Here is a 24881-nt window from a genome sequence, read left to right on the forward strand (position 1 = left end):
TAAACAAATCATCAGAATATGTATATATGTTTGGGTGATTCACCTCAAATTAGGTTCACTACTTTTTATACTTTTAGTAACTAGTCTGTGTGTAATATGTACTGCAATACCAAACTTAGTGTTAAAACAATCATTTTATTATGTGTCATGGTCCTGTGTGTCAGGAATTGAGTCAAGACTTGGCTCAATATGATTTTTTTTTTTTTTGAACTATGTGCTTTTGTGTCTGGGTTAGGTTGGTGGGATTCAGCTTACAGCCAGGCTAGTCTGATGGGTCCAAGATGACTGAAATACCTGGAACGCTGGGCTAAGCTGGGCCCCTCTCCCTTTTCATGTAGTCTCTAGGCCTTTCTGTGTACTCTTTCCAGCAAGTAGTCTGACTTCTTATGTGGTGGTCCAGGCTCACAGATACCTAAGTAAGGGCTGATTGTACTCTTAAAAGCTAATCTCAGAATTGGCACTGTATCACTTCTGCCATACTTCATTGGTCAGAGCAGTCACATGCCAGCTTAGATTCATAGGGAGGCAAAACAGACCCCACCTTTCAAAGGTAAGAGTGCTAAAGAATTTGTAGCCATCTGTAATCTGCTATAGTCTGCCGTTGGACGAAAAATTATTCATGTTCCCCCCACATGCAAAATACATCCATTCTCAAAGCCTCATTTTATTATGGCATCGGCTCAAAGTCTCAAAATGTTGTTATAAAAGTCAGGCCTTGGGTACAGTTCTTTGAATACAATTACTCTCAATCTGAAGACGTACAAGTAAAAGAGAAAGTTACTTGTCTTTCATATACCTAAAATGTAATGATGAAACAGGAATAGAGACTCCTTTTCAAAAACAAGGAAAATGGAAAGTACATAGCAATCATTGGTTCATAAAAATTCTGAAGTCCACCCAGGACTAGCATTGTCAATGTGCTTCCTTTAGACCAAAAGTTGGTGTCCTCAAGGGTTCTTGTCTCCTGAACTATGTGTTTTCGTGGTAGTGCTTCTACAAGTAGAATAATTTTGTAGATTTTACATGAATGTTAATTAAAATTCACTATTTTTTTTTTTTTGAGACCGCCCCTTCTCTACCTTGAGGTGTCTTTGAGGATTCTGTGAGACAGTGCTCTTGGGATTTCATAGAAATCCTTACGTCCAGCAGAGAGAGTCTGTGAGACATCTTTCTGTGCCATAACAGATGGTTTTATGGCCGCACCTTCGACTTCATCTTTCCCCTGAGACCACATTTTACTGTCCTAACTTTCATGTTTGTCTTGAAGCCTTGTCTTCCCTTTAGAAGCTTTTGTTGCCTAAAAGGAATTATCTTGGACTTTTTTTTCTAAATTCTCTGTATAAAGTAAACAGTTCTTTCTCTCTCTCTTGTACTTTCTCAGAGGCTGTTAGAAGCTAGCTGGCACTTTGAACATTCTGCTTAGATAGCTCCTTAGCTAGATCATTGGATCTATTAAGTATATTTTCTGTAATCCTGGTTTTCCTAGGTACCAATTTTCTGCCACTACATACAAGAATCCCCTTTTCTCCGGTCTCCAATAACTTTTTCCCACTGGCCAGTCTCTCATCAACAGTCTCCCTGAAGCCCTTTCAACTTCTGCCTCCTGCCCCGTCCCAAAACCACGGCATATGTTTTAGGCTTTTGTTATGTCAGCCCCCCATTTTCAGATACGAAATTCTGTTTCAGTGATCTACTGATGCAAAACAAATTACTCCCATAACTTAGTGACTTAAAATCACTTATTTTATCTCATACTTTTGTGGGTTAGGAATTGGGAAGGTTTTTCTCCTCGGTGTGGCATTAGCTGGCCTCACTCAGTGGGATTCAACTGTCAGCTGCTTATCTGCAGGGTGCAAGACGATGCCTGTCCCATGTATGGAGTCTTGGCAGGGCTCGGCTGGGCCTGGTCAGCTGGGTTACTTTCTCTCATTTTATTCTCATTGCTTTGCCATGTGGTCTGTCGAGGATAGTTCACCTTCTTTCATGGTGGCTTAGGCTTCCCAGATTCCAAGGTGGATGCTGCCATTTCTCTTCAAGACTAGACCTGGAACTGGCATAGCAACAGTTCAGCTGGACTCACTTGGTCAGCGCACTCAACAATGTCAGCCTATATTCAAGGGGAGGGACACAGAGCCCCCCACTAGATGAGAGGAATGTCAGAGACCTTGCTATATGTGTGACCGTCTTTAACTCACCACAGTAACTTACATAGTCTTATTTGTTAGAATCATAGTTAGTTGGTATCTTAAGACTTTTCTTAAAAAACAAACAAAACCCTGTTAGGCATATAATAGGAGCCAGATAGCCTAGTGCAAGAGCCAGCACACTTTTTCTGCAAAGAGCCACGTGGTAAAAGTTTTAAACTTTGCAGGTAATAAAGCCAAAAGTCTTGTTTGTAGAAGGTATCACATTAATAAGGCTAAGGTGCTAGAGAACAATTCCCATTAAAAAGTAACGATGAAAGGATTTCCCTGCCGAGTGCTTGCCTTCTATGAGTGACCCAAAAAATCATATGAATAAAAGATAAAAAGTTTAAGGATTTGTACAATATCAGTTACCTTTCTAAATAGGGCAGCTAATTGGAAACTTTTAAACTATAGAAGGAAAGGTTATCTGGATTACAGGAAAAAAATAGGGGGTAATGGCTTAAACAAGATAGTACTGATACCTGAATTGGAGAGGAAAAAGAGAAGTTAACAAATGAAGAAATACTTTTCTTGTCACTGTTTTCATTCAGAAAATATCAACCAGATAACAAATGAGCCACTGCCAGAAAATAGAGGTAGTACTCTGGTTATTAATTATTTGAGGGTCTAGGAAAATAGATTTAGTATACTTCAATTATGTTCTCAATCTCATTGTAAAAGTCTAGGTGATAGGATTCTTTTTTCTTTTTTGACTGTTGAAAGATAGATTTTCATGACTGAACTTTCCTGTAAGTTACTAATCAATGATATTACAGTGTATTCTCCTTCCATCTTTCTAACCACAGATATTGTTATTCTTAAAACTAGTTTTTATACCTTCTTTAAAGCAATTTACATTCTACTGAAATTTTAAGGGAAATTTTATATACTAATGAAAAATACGGAGTATACAGTATTTCTTTTGAGTATTTTTATTTCAGTGAAAGTGAAAAAGGAAAAGTCTATCATTTCAGAAACAACTGAAGTAGAGAGTTAACACAATAACAAGATTAAAAATCTATGGGTAAAACGCTTAATTTTTTTCTGTTATAATTAATATATTGGCCTGAAACTAGGTAATGATAATTTATGGAACATTTATTCTGTTTTTTTCTAAATGAATTTTGCTTGGAGACATGTCTTATATGTTTTTGCTTTTCAGAACCTGATGACTTGGAAACAGAAGTTCTCCAAGAGTCAAGTGAAGCAAGCAAAGATGGTAGCTTGCCTTGCACTGTTACGGACGTGTGGATTAGTGAGATAAAAGCAACAAAAGAATCTAAGTATGTTATCTCTTTTTCCTTACATATCAAAGCCTGGGTCCCTTTTTGTAATATCTTTTTAAGAAATACTGTAATGACTTAATATTGTGCTATATCCTATTACTATAATACCTTATAAAAATATTTTAATTTTTAAGTAGATAGTACATGCATGTGATTCAGCAATCAGCAAGAATATAAAGACATACAGTAAAATGTCTCTTTCCCGCCTCTGTCCTCATCCAGCAAATTCGCACTCTCTCCTCCTTCCAGATATTTTAATATGTACATAAACAAAAATAAATATACAGTCCACCTCCCTTTTAAATACAATTGTTAGTATAATGTACACAGTGTTTTCCACCTTTTTTATTGTTAGTCAGTAATCTTGGAATTCTTTTATATTAATACATAGAGAACTTCCTCTTTTTTAAATTTTATGGCTACTTAATACTCCATTTTATGTGTGTACCGCAACTCATTTCATAAGTCTTTTAATATTACAAATGATGCTGCAATGAATAACCCTTTAATAAGGTCATTTTTAATGTATATAAGTGTGTCTGTAGGATAGATACATTGAAGTGTAATTGCTGGGTCAGTTGTATTGTTATAAATTGCAACTGTAATTAAATTATTGTTTTTCCCTGGGATTGTACCAATGTATGCTCTCAGAAAGAACGTATACATATGAGGGAAAAGAACCTATTTTCCCCTTAGCCTTGCCAACCTTTCATTATCAAAGTTTTTGATTTTTGCCCATCTGATAGGTAAAATATAGTCTCCATTTAGGGTCTTAGTTTATTTCTTATTATTGGTAAAGTTGAGCACATCTTTTCAAATGTTTAAGTTTAATTTCTATTGCCTTTTCTTTGAGTTCTCTGTTTATATGGAAAGATGTCCAAAATATTGAATGATTAATGAAACTATTATATTGAATAAAAAAGCATTTTCTTATGTTAGAATAGCACTATGATAATTCCATGTAAAAATTATTACATATGTACTCAGGTACATACTGTATATATGTATGCAATTTAAAGGAAAAGTATGGTCAGATGTACACCAAGCCGATAACAGCAAAGGCAACCGGGATTGAGTGGTTAGGGGAGTCCTAAAAGAAACATGAAATTTTCTTTAATTGAGGTAAAATTTATGTAACATAAAATTTATCATTTTAACCATTTTAAAATGTACTTCAGTAGTATGTAGTATATTCACAGTGTTGGCCAATCGTTATCACTGATTCCAGAACATTTTCATCACCCCAGGAGGTAGCCCTGTACCTGTTAAGCAGCCACTCCCCATTTTTCCATCCCCCCCAGTGCCTGGCAACCACTAATTTGCTTTCTCTTTTTATGGATTTGCTTATTCTGGATGTTTCATATGGAATCATGCAGTATGTGGCTTTTTGTACTGGATTCTTTCAATTAGCATACTGTTTTCAAAGTACATCTGTGTTGTAGGATGTATCCATCCATTCTTCATTCCTTTCTTGGCTGAGTAATACTCTATGATATGAATGTATCATATATTTTTATTCATTCATCATTTGATATACATTCAGCAGATGATGATTGGTCAATTTTCATGGCTGTTTCTACCTTTTGGCAATTGTGAATAGTACTTCTATGAACATTTGTGTACAAGTTTTTGTAACAGCTGTGTTCAGTTCTTTTGGGTGTATACCTAGGAGTGGAATTGCTGAGGCATATGGTAATTCTATGTTTAACTTTTTGAGGAACCAAAGAACATTACAGTTTGAATGAAGAATTGTATTACTTGTATGATTACAAATAAATTAAAAGTTTTAAAAATAAAAATAGAAAATTGTTCAAAATTTAAAACTGAAAAAGTAAAAAGCTACTTAAATTCTAGAGGGATTAAAAGTATTAAGAAAATAAAAACTGCCTATAAAGCAAACCCCCAGAGTTAAAGTACTGATACCTTTTGTCCAGTATTTAAATTTTTGTTAAAATATATAATGCATGAATTTAATTCCAAGCTTTATTGAAATAACAATTGCCACTTCTTCTTTACCTTTTGTCCTCAGTTAATTCACTTCTTTTGAGGGTTAAAACATTCTTGGGCATATCATTCTATTCCTTTTACTTTGCTACACACTGTTTTCCCAAAACCTAACACCATTTAATACAAATTGACCGGCAAATTACTTTGCTTTCTTAATATATCTCAACTATCATTCCATATCAGTTCATATAGATTTCTGCTTTCTTTTTTAACAGCTTCATGGTACTTCATAGTATTATTGTATCATAAATTCTTTATGTTCTTTGCTGTTAAGGGGCATTATGATTGCTTAAAGAAGCGGTTCTCAAACATTAGCAAGCAGTAGAATTGCTTTGGGATTTATTAAAATAAATTGGTTGGCCTTATCCCCCAAAGTTTCTGATTGATTAATGGTCTAGAGTGGGGCCTGAGAATTTGCATTTCTCACAAGTGTGTGTTGCTAATGTCTAGGGGCCACATTTTGGGGGGAACTGCTGTTATAAGAAATGGTGGGGCTGGTGGTGCGTTATTATGATTGGTGAAGGTTTGAATGGGGTAAAAATACATTGTACTTATGAGAATGTATATATATATATATATATGTGTGTGTGTGTGTGTATATATATATATGAAAAATATTTGGAAAGAAGGATCATAGGATGCTATTGAACTTGTGTTCCATTTTTTGTATTTGAGAGTGCTTTTATTTCTAGTAAACCATTTTTTCTTTGTTTGTTTGTTTGTTTTTAACTGGTGTACCTGTGGCAGAATGGAAGATAGGATCACCACCATTCAGCAAAATGAAGTTTCTGAAGATGGAATCCCGAGGAATGTGGATGAACTTAGTGAAGTTCATATAGGTAAGCATCATTGTATTGTTCTAATTACTTTTTGAAAGGCTGTTTTATTTGGACGATATATTAATAGACAGCATCCCTTATCAGCCTCCTCAATCATTTTTAAAATGTAACAGGCATAGAGCCCCCTGGACTCTGCTTTTATAATCCTGCATCGTTTAACAACGTGAGCAATGAAACTTTTAGGTCAGTTATTTTATCGAATGTTCAAAATGAGAATTGCTTGCCAAAAATAAGCTAATACACTAATGACATTAAGTAAGTTGTCCTCTTGTTTTTAATAGTATTAATTAGAATATAAGAAGTATGCTTTTCTCTATCTAACCTATAGGAACCAAGATAAACTGATACTAAATATGAATATCTAAACAGTATTTTTTCACAATTCCATGCATTTTTGTGTACATTTTAGAACTACGAGAGTAATGGAAGTATATAACAAATTAAAATTTCTTTCTGAAAATAAAACAGTATGTCCTGTTAAAGATTATTTATAAGGTAATACAATTAAATGCAACAGGTCCTCTATTAATGTCTCTTCGTCCAATGTTGTTTCATTTATAACACTGATGAGAAGTCGTAGGAACTTAACTCTTGTTTATATTAATTAGCCTGTGGTAAACTTGGTTTTGTTACATCATTATGCTTAAAGTCACAGAACCTATTGACAACTTACTGTATAAAGTTTGATTTTGTTTTCTGAGAGACATGAAGTTTTTGCTAGAATTCATGTTAAAAATACTGTGCTTTTTCAATATAACTTAGAACTGTCTTTAAGTACTGTGTAAACTTACCATATAATCTTTGCTTTATGCCACAGAACCTGGAATGGATGATTCTCAGCACTCTAAATGTGATGTAAATAAATCTCTGCAACCAGAACCATTTTTCCATAAAGTGGTTCATTCTGAACACTTGAATGTAGTCTCCCAAATTCAGTCAATTGTGTGTTCACCAGAAGAATCCTTTCCCCTTCGATCTCGCTCTGATTCACCACCAAGAAATAAAAACACGAATTCCTTGCTGATTGGACTTTCAACTGGCCTATTTGATGCAAACAACCCAAAGGCAAGTATGATCCTCACATGGAAAATGTTACTTAAAAAAATATTTAGCTGTGATTCTCAGTTTCTAAGATACATCTTTAGCTTATCACAGTCTCTCTTCAAATATACTAATTCACATATAAGAATCTTACAACAGTATAATTTGATTTCTACTCTCTTGCCTATCCTTTGTGATGTTGTCACATGCTTTACTTCTGCATGTTATAAACACCACAAAACATTTTTATTGTTTTTGCTTTAAACATTCATTTATTTTTTACAGAAAGTAAAAATTGAGAAAGGCTTTTGTATTTACATACCAGGGGTGCCAAAAAAATGTACACATTTTAAGAGATGTTATCTATATATTACCCTGTTTCCCTGAAAATAAGACCTAGCCGGACAATCAGCTCTAATGTGTCTTTTGGAGCAAAAATTAATATAAGACCCAGTATTATATTATATTATGTATTATATTATACATTATATTATACATTATATTATATTATATTTTATATTATATAAGACCCAGTCTTATTTTACTATAAGATGTAAGATGTACTATAAGATTTTACTTTTGGAGCAAAAATTAACATAAGACCCAGTCTTATGTTAAACACAGTACTTTTCAAAGTTGAAGTAAATTACAGTAGCAATGTGTAGTATGATGTTCACTCAAAAGATGATGTTAATCAAGTGAATGCTAATGTCATTCATTGTATTACAATTTTAATGCAGCTTTTTTCTTTCTTAAAATGTGTATACATTTTTTTGGCACCCTCTGTATTTACCTTTTCTGACATTCTTCATTTCTTTGTGCAGATTTCAAGCTTCTGTCTAATATTATTTTTCTTCCACTTTAAGAACTTCCTTTATCACTTCTTGTCCAGCCCTGTTGGTAATACATTTTTTTCAGTTTTCATTTATTTAAAAATATTTTCATTTCATTTTCATTTGGAAGGGATATTTCCATTAGATCTAGAAATATATTGTATTCTGGTTTGCGTTGTTTCTAACAAGAAACACTATAAATACAGTAGTCACTTTCACAAGTTATTTGTAATAGAGTCACTTGATAAAATTGAAAATATAACAAAGATCACTGAATGTGAATTTGTAATAGTTCAAAATAAAATAATCTAAAGATGTGATCTTTCATGATCTGACTAAGAGCAGAATGTAGGTTGCTAAATGAAACTGTCCGTCCCTTTCTTTGGATCCTCCTCGCTTTAGGGGATAGATAAATAATGGGTGGAGAGAGACCACATGTGTTCCAGTGAGACTTTTCTCATCTGAGGAGTGGAGTGGAAACTGACCTTTATGAAAACTTGAGAATTTTTTTTCTTGTTATATCAAATGCAAAGTGGGGGGAAAATATTAATATACAATTCAAATGGCACATGTGCCTAAAATGTCTTCTTTTGATTTACTAAAATATCAATTCTTAGATAATGTCTCTAATTTTTACCTTTGGTAAATGCTCATAATTTTTTTAATTAATGTTTTAAATCCAGTTTTTTTAATCCAGGTTATGGGTTGAACTTAGCAAGTATTTGTAGAAGCTCTTTTGAGGGTATAGTGTTATAGTTTAATTGCAGTAAGCAGAGTCTAAACAAATGTGCTCATCATAAACTATTTAATAATATAACCAGATTATTACTAATTCATAGTATTATATGAAAAATATTAAAGATGAAAAAGTGAGGTGACAATTTTTTCAAGTAGTATTTCATGTGAAGTTCTGTAGTGCAACTAGTACTTAATTCATTCACTATCTTACATGGCTCTCGTATTTTTTGGAAAAAAATAGAACTTAACCAACAACAAAAAATCTAAAGAAAGAGTATATTTTTTTAAAATGTTTTAAGGTTTCCTAAAGCATTCCTCTCCTGTTTGATTTATAATTGCACCAAATGCCGACTGTAAAATCATACTACAAAGAATCTAGGAAAAAAATTAGTCTGACTATAAATGAAGTAAGATTTCAGGCAACATGTTATGGATGAACAACTATTTTGAGGAATATTTCTTTCTATGAATGTTTAAACTATAGAATATTATTTAAACAACATGAAAAAATTAGAAATAGAATTATAGAACTGAAAGTGTTCTTATATAAATTTTTTCTGACTGAAGATGATTATCCTATTTAAAACTTCAACAGTCTATCAAAGGAAACTGAACGTAAAGAGTTTTTAATATAGAACAGATAGCTGTTGGATTGCTAGGTGTGTAAACCCATTCTGAGAGGAATGTTGTCAACCTACATACCACTTGTTGTTCTATGCTGTACTATAAAAGTTATTTTTTCTAGTGAAAGGAATAAATTAGAAGTGAGATGATTTTCCAGGGCTAAAATTTATTTCAACCTAAAAACTATTGCATCCTTTTGTATAGTTCCCTTGTATTTAGGTATGTAATGCATATATACTATTTATTTTTATTGATTAGTGTGTATCTGGAAAAACTGTTACTGGGTACATATTTTGCATACTGTTGATTTATAATATACATGTTTCAAGCCATTAAAATAATAAATAAGTCAAGCATAAATTCTGCTGACAGTGGGAGATATAGCAAAAGAAACAGTTTCAGTACCATTATTAAATGCTTTAACAACCAGTGTATCTTCACCATCTTGTAGTTCATTACCATTTTTGTCCTCTTGAGTGCTATAATATGTAAATTATGTTCAAATAATGGAAATCTATCTTTTTTTAGTCTCGAAAACAAGTTGTACCAATAAAATTGGCCAACTATATAAATGTTCATTAATATGCTAAACATTGTGTTTTCTTCACAGTCTCCCATCTGGTGTAGGGTTCTTATCAGGGCCTTAGGAGTCGTGTTTCAAACCTCACAGATTCCGTCAGGGTTAACCCGACCTCCAGACTTCTGTAATAGATATTTGTTTCATAGCCCTGTCTATCCATCACATTCTAATGGTTGAATGTGACAGAAGCTATTCCTATTATCCCTGGTCTTATCCAACACAAATTCAAGTTTTTAACACCTCATCTGTACATTGTTTTTTCCTCAGCTCAGTTAGCTGAGTTCCTTCTCATCCTGCTGCTACAAGTGATTCCCAGTGTGAACATCAAATTGCCCGTCTTTTTAGCTTCCCATAGTGGGAAAAGCTCCGCTCATGGTTTATTGCTCAGGAAAGCAAAATTAGGCTTTTGTTGTTGTTGGGTTTCCCTCCCCACCCGACCCCACCCTAATTTAAGGCCTCTGATTTAATCAGTGTTGGGTAGTCAGCATCTCCTAGTGATAAAGTGATACAAAGGACCACCAATTGTGTGTGATGGTACTTAGCCAAGCTTCAGACTAACTCACTCCAGGCTTTGGGCAAAAATATATGGGGAGGGTTGGCCATAGGAAAGTTAGAGGGAGACTTAGCAGAGACACCATTAAAGAGGGACAATATGGACCATGAGTGAGAAGGAACAAACTGGCATTTTCCAGCTCTGCCTGGTTCCTGACAGATTTCTAATTCCATTCCATGTGCGTACCCCAAATGAACCTCTCTCCCTCCTTTTGAAAGGTGACTTCCTTTAATCTTGCATGTTAAACCCAAGCATAACTCACAAGTTCAGATTCTCGCTGAAATTCCAGATAATTAGGTATAACACACACACACACACACACACACACACATACACACACACGTGACACATACACACACACGTGTATATATATATATATATATATATATATATATGCATATATATATATGACGAAGGCCTGAGCCTAATTTTCTTTTTTGTTGTTTTTGTTTTCTAATTATCTTACTCCTATAAGAAATCATTGACTTTTTTGTAGATGTTGAGGACATGTTCACTTCCAGATCTCTCAAAGCTGTTCAGAACACTGATGGATGTTCCTACTGTAGCAGATGTACGTCAAGGCAATCTTGAAATAGATGACATTGAAGATGAGCACATTAAAGAAGGACCTTCTGATTGTGAAGACATGTGAGTGTGATCGTGTCATAGATAGTGATATGAATTTCTGAATTTATATGCGTGTATGCTCTAGAGATGATAACTTACCTAAACATATTTTGAAATGATCTGTAACTAACTTGTCACTACTTCTTTAACTTTTTACAACATATTTAAAGTACAGGCATGCAAATTTTGATATGAGTATCTGCTTCTAAATAATATAACTTAATCTCACTTGAGGAATATAAGAAAATAGTTTCTATTGGGGTTCTCTGTCTTATTCACCACTTAGCATCCTACACAATGATTTGCATATGGTAGGTGCTTAATAAATGTTAAATAAATGTACATTAGCAGGATAATGACTATTTAATAGTGTAACACCACATGATATAGGGATTGCAATGGGAATTTGTGAAGTAGTTACTATTCTGCAGTCCCCCAGGAATATGACCAGAAAGCTTCATTCACATCTGTCTCCTGCTGGGAATGACTTCAGAGCCATGGCAGTGGGGAGTTAGCAGGTGGAATAGTTGTTTATTTTTCCTGTGTGTATGTGTTTACATGTGAGTTCTGCATGTAACTTAATTGCTTTCACAAAATTCCTGTCTTCCTGATTCATGAGGAATCTAAAATGTAGGAGGGTAATTTAACCAACACTTCCGAGAGCAGTGGAAAGTGATGGCCTTTTATGTCATAATTCTGCTTCACCTTTCATATCAGCCTTCTCAGCTCCTCAGACAAAAGTTACAAACTTTTCGGGGAAATACAACCAGAGTACCCTGGAATGAAGTGTTTTGAGAAGGTACAGTGTATTCAAGTCACCAGGAAACTACATGACAAAATATTAGAATTTGTATGATTTATTTTTTGATTTTTTAAAATTTAATTTTCTCCTTTTTGCCTCTGCCATTCAATAAAAAGAACTTGTTTGATTTTATTAAAAGCATTATATCAGTCTAACAATTTTAACCTCTATCGTACTTGAACCAGGGCTACTGCATCTGGTACATTTTATTTTTTGTTTTTGTTTTCCTTAAGTTTTGCCCCTTCTTAAATTTCTAACCAAACTTTTAAAGGTTGCCTTTTTTTCTCATTTTTAATAGAGTTCTGTAGAATTTTCCTGGTTCGCTCAAAATTTGGAGCAAAAGTTACCTTTTCATCCTTGTTTTCTTCTACTTGGCTGTGGTCATTAAGCACTTTAACTTTCTGTTTCTATTAATCCTGAAGAGAATCCAACATTTTAGTACCTTTATGGTTGACAAAGAGCGAGGTAACAGTTTATTCCTCAAAGTTTTTATAAAGTCATCAGTTTCTATCTGAGTGTACTACAGCTCATTGGTGACTTTCATTCTTTTAATTACTAGTTGCTGACAGAATTTTATTTTAAAATTTAAATTAGAAGCCTTTAATAATATTTTTAGAATTTGAAAACTACATTATTTTTAAAGTAAGTTATTCCATATCTAAATAGAGAAATTTCAGTTGAGGTTTTCTTTGTGGAAAAAAAAATTGATCCAAATTTTACTCAAGGTCATATATTAAGAAAGCATACTAAAAAGTGAATTTGGGACAGGTTTAAAAGTACCTGAGGCAAATTGTTGAGTGCTCATTTCATAAAAGATCTTCATGTTATGTTTTTCTTACAAAGGTAGAGTTAACAGCCCTGCTTAGTGTGTGTGTGTGTGTGTGTGTGTGTGTGTGTGTGTGTGTGTGTGAAGACACCTGTGGAGGACACTAATTCCTCTAAGCTGGCCACTAAGAGATTTTATCAACAGGCTAATGTTCAGTCACTGTAGTGATGGTACACAGCAAATGTGCACGGTATGTTAGTCTTGTGATTAAATAGTAAGTTAAACGCTGCTACTAGGAGGATGACCCAAAAAATTAGACACTCTCTCTTTCTCATTCTAATTAGATGCTTTGCTTTTCTACAGCTGCTACAACTTCAGAGTAAGAGGCTGTACACATCAGTGTAAAATAAAGATATTTCTACATTTAAAGATTATTTTCTTTTTCCATTAATGGAAATTTTATTCAAGGTCTCACATAATATTGTTTATATTTTAGTTGGTCAGTAAATGTTTGTCTATTTGATTAGAGTATGAACTTGAAGAAAGGCCTGAATCAGCCCTTGTGTTTGGTTTAGCAAATTTTTCCATTTCATGCCACTTTAGAAGAAAGAAGCAAATAATAAGAGAGACAACATTGATGAGCACATTTCTTGGGTATTGTAGAAGTGGTTGGAAGACCTAGATTTCAATCCCGTATTTGTCATTTATTGAGTGTGTGGCTGTGAATAAGTCATTTATACACTTTGAGTCACAGTTTCCATGTCTCTAAAGGGAGTTTTATGTGAATGAAATTTAAATAAAACTGCGTAACAAACTAAAGTGCTATATAAATATATAATATTTTTTGCATTAATTAGTTCACTGTAGCATCTATAATCCCCTGAAAATAGAATTAATATCCTGAGCAATGTCTTGGAAACAAGATTCCCCACTGAAGATTATTATGGGTAGTATATTCTCATTACACAGTAAAGTCTCCTTATGTACTTTAGAAATATTTTCAAGAATAAGCATCTAGAGATAAGACTTCTGGGGACCATTTTATTCACTAGCTTATCCTACTAACCTGAACGTATAATTCCCTAAGTATTTTAATTTCTTCAAATGCCCAGTAAGAGTTTATATGGAAAGTTTTTTGTATAGTTTACTGTTCTTATACATCCACACCAAGATTTTGCTGAACTTTCAAAATAATATAAAAGAAAAATATTTGAACATTAAGTATTTGTTTTGGAAAGCAAGTGAAAAATCTCTTTAGTCTGGCCTCTTAAAATATTGAAACTTTCTTTCAAAATATAAGCAACTATTAGTATTGGTGGTTAGATGATTCTCTTTGGCAAATCAAGACCATTTTAAATAAGTCATCTTTTGGCTCATGTATTCCAGAATATGTATTATGTGCTTTATTTGTCAATTGTATTAATCCTTATTTCCTTTGCTAAAAACTGTAGGGTTTTTTTTCACATTTCTTTTTATCCAGTACTTTTAAGTAGAAAGGCATGCATGCATTTGAGTTGAAGTAAAATTTCAGAATAAAGTTTGGTAATGTTTTGTTTAATTTTTTTAAATTTCAGTGTGTTTGAAGAAACTGACTCAGATTTACAAGAGCTTCAGGCCTCTATGGAGCAGTTACTCAGGGAAACACCTGGGGAAGAATACAGTGATGAGGAAGAATCAGTTTTAAAAAACTGTGACATAGAGCAGACTGAAATTGGGACAGATCTGGCAGATGAGGATGACAATCCCAGCAGTGAAAGTGCCCTAAATGAAGAATGGCACTCGGGTACGTGATCATAATTGTGGGCCTTTTTCTTTTTTCAGTGTGTACAGATATTTCAAGTACATTTTTCTGATACCTGATATGAACCATTTCCAACTTTAAATAAAACTGAAGCATGCTTTTGTGTCTGACTTTCACTTTCTTTTCTTTCCACACAAATGTGCATACACAGTTGTTCCATTTCTTACCCACTAAATTATGGAAATGGTTTTTGAAGCATTTTTATTTTTCTTAACAGGGTAATATCCATTTCTTGACTTATTTTTCTAGTAATAAAGATAATAACTTAGCACTTTATATTTTGCAGAGAGTTTCCACATACAGTTGGGTAACCAGAAGAGTTAATACCAAAAGCAGATTTTAAAACTTTGACACTTTCTTTTTGTTTAGAAACCATTCCTTGCTCATCGCATTACCCCTAAGACGCAGAGAAAATTTGTTTATTTGGGGATAAGAGCTAACGTGAAAAGGAATGATTCTTTAGTAATTTTGTCTTTTACTAGATTTTTTTGTTATCCTCAGCATGTACATGACATAAAACATATAGAGCATTTATAATACTTTTTAGGTGCTTTGCTAAAGTGTCATGGTATGTATCTTAGGTTGCCTGCCTTCTTTATTCTTTTCATGTTTTGGCCCATGTTTAATATCAACTTTTTAAAAATAGTAATTAGGGTTGGTTGCTTTGATGTAGAACATATGGGTGTGCTTTTTTTCATTTTTTACTATATTAGATGACATCTCTAGGAAAGTTTTTAATATACCCTGATTTACTGTTTATGCCTATAAAAGATTTCCAAACTAACATTCTTGTTAAAACAGATTTATATATACATTGGTTACCTATATAAATAACAAATATTATAATAAAAACTTTATAAAGTACAAAATAATCTATTTCAATGACATTATTCACTTATAGAATTTTAGTCTATTAGAGTAAGAATTATTCAGTCTTTTTAATCATAAAATACCTTCCTTTTATTTATGTTTTTTAGATAACAGTGATGGTGAGATAACTAGTGAATGTGAATATGATAGTGTCTTTAATCATTTAGAGGAACTGAGACTTCACCTGGAACAGGAAATAGGTTTTGAAAAGTTTTTTGAGGTTTATGAGAAAATAAAGGTAAGTAAAATGTCAGTTAAAACACTTAATTTTGAAACATGCTCTGTTTGAATTACTAGCGAAATGTGAGTGATTTTTTATTGGTCAATAGATTTATTATAAATAATAAATAATTATTTAAAATATAAATCTTAGAGAAAGAATATTGAAATGTTCACATTTGGAAATTCTGTTTAGGCTGTTCATGAAGATGAAGATGAAAACATTGAGACTTGTTCAACAATAGCTCAGAATATTCTGGGAAATGAACATCAGCATCTTTATGCCAAGATTCTTCATTTAGTCATGGCAGATGGAGTCTATCAAGAAGGTAAGATTGCCTCCCATTTTAATATTTTAAATGTGCAAAAAACAAAAATGACAAATTTAAATTGATGAACTTATAACACAAGCATTTTAGAAAAATCTATATTAGAACCATACCTAGTACTTTTAAGCAATTATAAAATTAATTGTGTTATATACTTTTACTGATTCTGGCATATACTTTTATTGACTTAAGCCCTTTAAGTCAGTATTTTTATTTAATTTATAAGTAATAGCTGAGTGAGATTTTTTTTTTTTAAGCCTCCTTATTGGACAGTTCTAGAAATTAGAATATTTTCTTATCAAGGAGGTAGTATTAAACTTCTAGAACCGGGGTGTCCAAACTTTTTTCAACGGTTTTCACCAAGGGCCATATGCGGTAAAATACACAAAGAGCCGGGCCACTCACTCGAGGTGAAGGACGTATTGCCTCACCTGGTTTATTTAAGTAAACTAAATATATTTTTGGAATTTGCTGTGGGCCAATTAAAAATGGATTGCGGGCCGCAGTTGGCCCGCGGGCCGCAGTTTGGACACCCCTGTTCTAGACACATGCTTCACCAATGTGTAAAGTTTCTCCTATATAATACCAAATGTAATCTCTCCCACGGTAAGTAGAGTTCACCTGTAGTGATTTGAATGTAGACCATTTTTATATTTGGAAAATATTTACTTATAGAATCACTCAAAATTTGTTAGGACTTTATTAGAAGTTATTAAAATGAAAAATGGTTTCTCCCCTTAAATGTAGTCAAGAGCACTAAACATGGAACCAAGAGATGGGTGTTACAGTGCTGACTCTGCGGGAGGCTAGTAACGTGACGCTGAGTGATTTATTTCATCTTAATTTTCAGTTTCCTTTGCTATGAAATAAAGATGTGATCTGCAATCTAATGTAGTATGATTGGTTTTCAAAGTATTTATTGTGTGTTTCTTGTATGCCTACCCCTTCATTACTATGGAGATTAAAAGACAATCTTTGCTTACATGTTGCTTACAGTTTCCTTGGGAAATGAGACATAAATCTATGAAGGAAAGTGTAAAACTACGTACAAAACTGCTCATCCTAAAATACTTTTCAGTGCAGTAGGAATTAGAGATGAGAAGGTTAGACTGTGAAAAATGGAAAGAAATGTAGAGGACATAACATGTAGAGAAAACAGAATAAATCAACAATTAATGTGTATTAGGATTGACTGGACTATATTAGAAGCTTCTTGTTGAGAATTAATCTTTGTGATTAGACACTGTGAGTGTTTAAAATACATAGTGGAAATCAGTGAAGATTTTTAAACTGAAAGAACTGACAGAATGAAAGAGATGTTTTATAAAGTTCAATTGGCAGCAGTATTCTGGATGGTTCGGAGAATACCAAGACTGGAAATGAGAAGATCTGTTGTATAAGTAGGTGCATTTGGGCGTGAGGTGATGAATACTTACGTTCAGTGTTCCCAGGAACAGAACGGTTAATATTCAGTTCAAGTGTTTCAGAGCAAGGCTTTTGATAAAAATATTTGATATTTTCACTCATGAAAAATTGTTTGCTAAAATCAAATTCAAGAAATTTTTTTTGGGGGGAGCAGCTTTACAGTTATGTAGACTTATTTACATTGACCGTTTTTTCTTCAAGTTTTATGATACATGTTTATGAAGCTCAGCCAAAAAAAATGTATATACATATATACATGTATATATGTATATATATATATGCACATACATATATTTATATATATGTGTATATATATATATATCTTTAAATTGCTTTAATGGAAGTAAAGGTCTTGTAAAACTCTAATAGTGTTAAATCAAGACTAAAAAATCTTCAGGGACTGTAAGTACTATTATTTTAAAGCTTCAGAAACCAGTGTGTTTTCATTACTATGGCGCTGATCTTTCTAGCAAAGCAGGAAAGCTAATTAAGTACATGAGTCACAGCGTTCATGAGACAAAACATGTCAGTTATTCAGAGAACAGCTATTTTTGGTATTGCAAGAAAGGAAAACTTTTTCCCATGATTCTTAAGAAAGGATTGTGATACAGTGTTCCTCAAACTTGAATAACATCTTGATTCCTTTAAAGGGGACAATTTTTTTCAGACTCCAAGAATCTAAGTCCATAGACCTCAATGAAAAACTCAAGTCTTAGTCTTTGAAAATGTCTGTCAGTTGTGAATTATTACTGTAAAACGTGTTTTTTCCCTAAATATTAAAATATTATTTTTATTATCATCAAATTGAAAATAGAAAATTTAAACATTATCTGGAACTTGTGGATTCCTAATTTTATTGAGATCTTGAACCCCATTTTATGAAACAGTACTATAATGTTCTGAAAAATATCCTCAATAATTTTTACAATACTTAGATTTCATGGGCCTCTTTCTTATAATATGACATGGTATAAGTTACTGGCGTAAGGCCAGAAAATGATTCCACTTAAGTAAATATGTGGACAGTATCAAACAAGTTCAATTCTGATTCAGACTATTCATCCTTCAGACAGTTCTAAGTAGTATTTCAGTACAGCTTTTCATAAATAATCAGCAACAATGTGCTTGGGGTTCAGCTTTGCTTGACAACTATCTGGGGAACTTTTCTTTTGTATTGCCTCTTAAGTGGAGAACTATTAACAGTCAGGTGAACCACAAGGTAGAATTGACACCCTCTTTTGACAGCTGAGTGGCTTCAAAAGCATAAATGCCAACACAGGACATTTTCCCTTCAAAGCACCAAGAATCAGGTGAGGCTATTACACTCCTCAAAAAGCAATATCAAATTTTCTGTACCATAAAAATGAAAAGGGGATGAGGACCCTTAAGTGTATCATAAAGCCTGGCAGTAATTCCTTTAGCCTAGAAGAAATGTAAAGGAATTAAAGCCAAATGCCTACCCTGGAAACCTTTTAAAAAATCTTCCTAAAGCCCCTAACACATTACAAGTTATTAATACATCAACTCACTAAACTGGCTGTAAAATGTATATTGAATTGTCTGAATAAATTAACTTGCTGTTTTATATTGTTAATCATAAGACGGTTGAATGTTAGACAATGATTGGATTTAGAGTAACTATTTTAGAGCCCTTCTAATTGGAAATACTTAGACCACCACAACCACCACCCTCGCCCCCAGATCTAGCTGTCTGATAGACTGTTGTTGTCTTTTAAGTCACGTCTAGGAGGTAATAATAAAACCATGTCATCTGCATATGGTGGGTACATACTTTTATTTTCTGTGTTGGGAGAGGGGATGGGTAATGAAGGGAGGAGATGGGTAAATTATATCTAGGTCACCCAAAAGTGATATCAGAGTTATTAAGGTCCTAGTTCAAAAGATTGCTTAAAACACATATTTGTTACATTTCACTGGAAATTATCTGAATCCTCAAAGGACAGCTTCAACTTTTCAAGTCCACCATAACTATTACAGTGCAGGTTTGGTAATCATATACAACTATAGCTATTGGTAAAAATCAATGCCAGTTAGCCCATAAGTAGGTACTATCCAGGGTCAGAAGTTAAATAGAGCTAATAAAATGTGTAAACTATTTTATATCGTTCTGAAGCTATTCCTCCACAAAAAGAGGAGTATAACTGTGGCCAGTGGTAGAATGGCACAGGCCACCGTGTCCTCATGTAGAGCATTGATCTTAGCAGTCCAAGCTTATAGAGTCTTACAAAGGAAATACATACCCTCCATCCACGTTAATTTTAGGTAGAGTATTGTACTGTTTATGTAATGAAATTCTATACAGCTGTTAAAACAAATGAACTAAAATTTCATCTGTCACTATGGTTATATAAGCCCCGCAGATATGACCAATTGAATAAGTAGTACATAATACCATTCGTATAATGTTTAAAAGCAATTTTATTTAGGTGTGCATTTATGTAATAAAAGGGGGGGAAGAACATAGGAGAGAAGGATATACATCAGTTTCAGGATACTGATAATGCCCCTGGCGAACAAGAGAGGGCAATAAGAGTGGAAAAGGATACTCTCTATCTGTAACATGTTTTTCTTTAACAGATAATCCAAACCAATATGGCCACAAGTTAACTTTTATTAATTCTAGGTATTAGGCATATGTATGTTCATTAGTTTGTTCTCTGTACTTCCCTATTTGAAACGTTTTGTAATTGTACAAATTAATTAAATTGCAGTGGTGTGATAAAAGTAATACTGGAAGCAGTAAAATGCATGTTGCATAAAGTAATGATCCAGCCATATGGAAAAAAAATAAAGGTGTCAGGGGAATTCTTCCTAGGGTAGATAACATCAGAGATGGATTTTAAAAGATGAATTTACCCACAAATCAATATGTGTACTTATGCACAGAGGGATGCAAAATACTTTATGAGGGGAACTATAAACAATTCAGTGTTAGTAAAGCATAAATTATGAGGACACTTAGGGAATATAGGCAATGAAAGTAGGTAAGGCTAGAAATGGTTAAAAGGCCAGATAATGAAGGACTTTATAATCCATATAAAGGCACAGTTTCTATCCTAAGGCAGTGGGGAGCTAGTGAAGGGTTTTAAGCAGGGCCGTGATTTGAGATGACTTGGATTTTAATGAAAGACCACTTTTGCTAGAGTGCCAAGATTAAATTAAGCACTCTAATTCATTGAACAGTCTTTTTCTAGAATAAAGAAAAATTGGAAATAACCGTAATGCCTATGAATAGAAATACTTAATTATGACATACCCATAAAATAAAATATGATGCAGCCATTGAAATTGACATGGAATATATCTATGATTTATTCTTTTTCAACATTTTATTGTAAAATTTTCATCGTGGAAAAATTGAAAGAACTTCCCAGTTATTACCCATATATACCCACCACCTACATTCTGCCATTCGCGTTTTATAATCTTGCTTTATTACTTATTTATGCATCTTTCTGTCTGTTACGTGTTTGAAGGGGAAAAACTCATGTCTCAAAACTGCATTTTGTTGTAAATTTTAAAAAGATACTTGTATATGCATAGAAAAAGATCTGGGAAGATTTGTATAAAATTATTAGCATTGATTGACTTTCCTTATAGGTGATTTTTGCTCCCCACCTTATTCTTCTTTATATTGTCTGACTATTTTATACTGAATAAGTGCTAATATAATAAAAACTACATTTAAAACTATATTAAAGCTCTTTTACTTTAGCATGAAATAGAATGAGTTTCTTACAAGTAGATACATGTAGTTTGATTTGCAGTGGAATGAATTAAATTTTTTTCTTTTTTTACAGATAATGATGAATAATCCTCAGAACAGTCTTTAATACTCAACTGTATGCAAGTGTTTAAATTTGGTGCATCACAATAACAAGCTTCAGTGGGAATGTAGCAATTTTTTAATAAATGATACATCAGATTTAAGATGCCTATGCTGATTGCATGAAAAAGATGGACAAACATACCATTTTTCATTTAAGATTATAGTATTTTATGTATTTTATTTTGTTTGTTGAGTTCTATAGTTACCTCCTACAGAATATATACTTTATTAAATCATCCAGCCAAAGCATAACAGACATTGATCCAGAACTGGACTTAATGGTTTTGAAGAAGATTTACCATGCAGTAAAGTAATTTTTACTTTCAGCAAATGTCTTTAGATTGAAAGAATTACTTACGTTGTGAAAGACATGCCTGCGGTTTTTCATTTCAGTATTTAAATATGACCTTTTTTCCTGTTTATTTTCTTGGCCAGCAATTAGGTATTAACCTCCTCAAGGGCTCTATTTCAATCATTACATTTTGAAGATGGAATTTTTAGCCTTAAAATTTTTATTCTCAGTCCTTTTTCAACCAGTGCGTCTCTTGAACTAGTGCTGTGGAAACTGGCTATAGAAACTGTGATAGAAAATTGTCGAAAAATTTGATTATGAAAGAATAGCAAAATTATATTTCCTGATATTCATAAAGGGCGGTTAATGGCCAGAACCAGGAATAGTACACCTAGCAATTAGTCTGTGAATTTTACTATTGCCTAGCACATAGCATAAAGTTGCCCTTTTTGTTTTTAACTTTCTCTCATTCATGTGCTTTAAGGGTATATGAGATTCAAAAGGAGAAAGGAATCATTTTTATTTTGACACTGTGACGGTTTTGGTAACTATTATTCCAAAGCAGGGGAAATGACTGCCTCTTTTATTTCCATTATAAGAGGATTTTTTTAGATCATTTAGATGATAGTCACACAGCTTCAGTTGCAATATGCCAGGTATTACATGGTTTCATTAGAAATGTCTAAAGTCCAGATGCTTTTAGTAAAAAAAGCAGAAGTTTTGAAACTTGAGTGCAAAGCAGCCTGATTTGCATAATCTATAATTTGAACAATAAAATCTTATCTTGCATTACTGTCAGTACTATGATGAATTTATTATGTATATTATTTCTAACACCAAAACTAAGCACTTGATTTTTATACTTTTGTTTATGTTGTGATACTACTATTAAATTTTTATTATTTACCTGAAGTACACTATTGGTTGTCATATATTCATTAGCACTGTTCTCAATAGAATGCTTTTACACAGAGCTGAGAACACTTTTGTTTCTTTTACCTGATTATTTCCTTTTTTTTTTTGTTAGTGGAAGAATATTTAAATTTTGTACTTTAATTCTCTATAATCCTGGAAGATGAATGATTAGGAGTGGGGGTTCTTTTTAAATTTTTCACTTATTACAACTATTAGAAAAGCAAGTAAAGGTATAACACAGCAGAAAAAGTTGTATAGCCATATTTTAAAAGATGTTAAGAATAAAGATGACAAATAGGATGGTGCTGTCTCCAGTAAATTGGTACTGAGTGGCTCTGGAGTGTTCTTATGGAAGGATGGTCTGTGCTAGTGGGAAAGAGGGCTGTTATTGTTCTGGAAGGTCTGTTACCGGTTTTGGAGGTGAACTGTGGAAACATTTATAGATTCATGGAATATTAGAGCTAGAATGGACTACAAAGTAATTTAGTATGCTCTCCATTTAACAGGTAAGGACCCTGAGTTTTACCATGAATGAAGTCACTTGTGTAATTGGCCAGATCAGACTAGTTCCAAGTTTTACACTGTACCATTAGTTACACATTCTTTTAAAATTTATCTCCTCTAGAGAGTGAAAAGAAAAAGAGTCAATAGGAAAAAGTACAGTTAGCATTAATACATTAAGAATTCAACAGAGATTTTTGCTTCTGGGAATAGCACACTATTCTAATTAAAATCCCTGCTGAAAACAATTTTTAAATGCTAAATAAAATTGTTTTTATCCCCTTAAAGTAACACGTATTCTACCCTTTATCACTTTATTGATGATGGATCTTTTAAGATTGTGTGTGTGTGTGTGTGTGTGTGTGTGTGTGTATAATATACACCTAAAAACACAGACGAGGTGAGAAGCTGAGTTGCAAAGCCAAAGCTTTAGAGAAAGCCTCAACCTGGATATTAGTGGAATACTGGAGGTGGGGGAGACATTTTTGACCTGAGATTATGTCCAGTACCTCACACTTTGGTATAGTGGGCTCATGGAGTAAAGAGGTTAAAAGGCAAGGTCGAGTGTCCATCCAAGTTGGAGAATCCTGTAGGAAACCCTACATTAAGGGAAGACTACAAAAGGTTCCATTCTCACAATTAGGGAGAACTAGAACTAAACCCAACCTCCAGCTCAGGAACTGTAAGAAGAGAAAGAAAAGGACAAAAAAAAATCCCTGAAAAATTGTGGACACACATCAACCTTTAAGTGGTTTATATCTTGAGCACTGAAATCTGGGTGGGCTGAGGAACTTGAGCCACAAGCATGATTTGAGGTGCTTCATGAAACTGGCAGAAGCCATTCCAGTGCCTCTCTGAAGGAAAGCACATTTATTTTTGTGTCTTGAAAAGTATCATAAATAAAATTTCAAGGGCTATGATGGACAGAGTCAAAGATAAAATAGTACACAAGAAATCAAGACAGTATAAGTGGGAAATAGCAGAAATAGGATCTGCACCGACTTTAGATTCAGAATTATTGGAGGTTTATTATAACAAACAACTATACTTACTGTGTTTTAAAAAATGATCAACAAACTTGAAAATATCTGTAGGGAAAGAAAAAAGTGGAAAGTGATGCACCTTTGAAGAACCACATAGAATTAATTTATATGAAAAATACAACTAATAATTTAAACTCAATGAACATGCTTGGCAGCAAACTATACATAGCAAAAAAGAGTTAAAAAAAACTGGAAGAAATTATTCAAAATACAGCACACAGAAAAAGATGGAAAGTACAAAAGAGAAGGTGAGAAACATAGATTCAGTTAATATGTCTAATGTATGTTTGCTTGGAGTCCTGCAGATAAAGAATGGAGTAAAGTTATTTGGAGAGATAAACGAGAATTTTTACAAAGTTTTGGAAGACACCAATCTACAGATTGAAGAAGCCCCATAAATTTCAAGGATAAAGTAAAAGAAATCACGCCTAGTATCTTTAGTGTGAATCTGGAAAATCAAAGACAAAAAAGTCTTAAAAGAAGTTGAAGGTATAAAGCGATACTACTTTCAAAGAAATGTTAAAGATTAACAGTTAGTTGGCTTTTCAACAGTAGTAATGGAACAGTGAAATGGTATCTTCAATAGGCCAAAAGAAAATAATTGTCAATCCAGAATTATATACAAAGGAAAATGTGTTTCATGAATTAATAAAAATGAATTCCGACTTTCAGTACTGGCCACGCTGAAGTAAAAGAGAGGGCATTTAACTTTCCCACCTTTAACAAGTCAAACAATGGACAAAATACACGAACA

The 24881-nt window shown here is 33.1% G+C and overlaps 1 protein-coding gene across 5 annotated transcripts in view; it reads left to right on the forward strand.

The window, feature by feature from the left end:
- NEK1 (NIMA related kinase 1) overlaps positions 1 to 22457 on the forward strand; it is a 129377-nt gene extending 106920 nt beyond the window's left edge. For all 5 annotated transcript variants that reach the window (XM_033135050.1, XM_033135052.1, XM_033135047.1 and 2 more), the window contains 8 exons: positions 3349 to 3469; positions 6227 to 6318; positions 7136 to 7383; positions 11184 to 11335; positions 14457 to 14665; positions 15661 to 15791; positions 15969 to 16101; positions 21348 to 22457. In XM_033135050.1, the coding sequence (XP_032990941.1) occupies positions 3349 to 3469; positions 6227 to 6318; positions 7136 to 7383; positions 11184 to 11335; positions 14457 to 14665; positions 15661 to 15791; positions 15969 to 16101; positions 21348 to 21361 (1100 nt within the window). In that variant the 3' untranslated portion in view covers positions 21362 to 22457. The remainder of the gene's footprint in view (positions 1 to 3348; positions 3470 to 6226; positions 6319 to 7135; positions 7384 to 11183; positions 11336 to 14456; positions 14666 to 15660; positions 15792 to 15968; positions 16102 to 21347) is intronic.
- Positions 22458 to 24881: the final 2424 nt, after the last annotated feature.

This window comes from Rhinolophus ferrumequinum, chromosome 18, assembly GCF_004115265.2.
Source record: "Rhinolophus ferrumequinum isolate MPI-CBG mRhiFer1 chromosome 18, mRhiFer1_v1.p, whole genome shotgun sequence".
Classification (NCBI taxonomy): Eukaryota; Metazoa; Chordata; class Mammalia; order Chiroptera; family Rhinolophidae; genus Rhinolophus; species Rhinolophus ferrumequinum.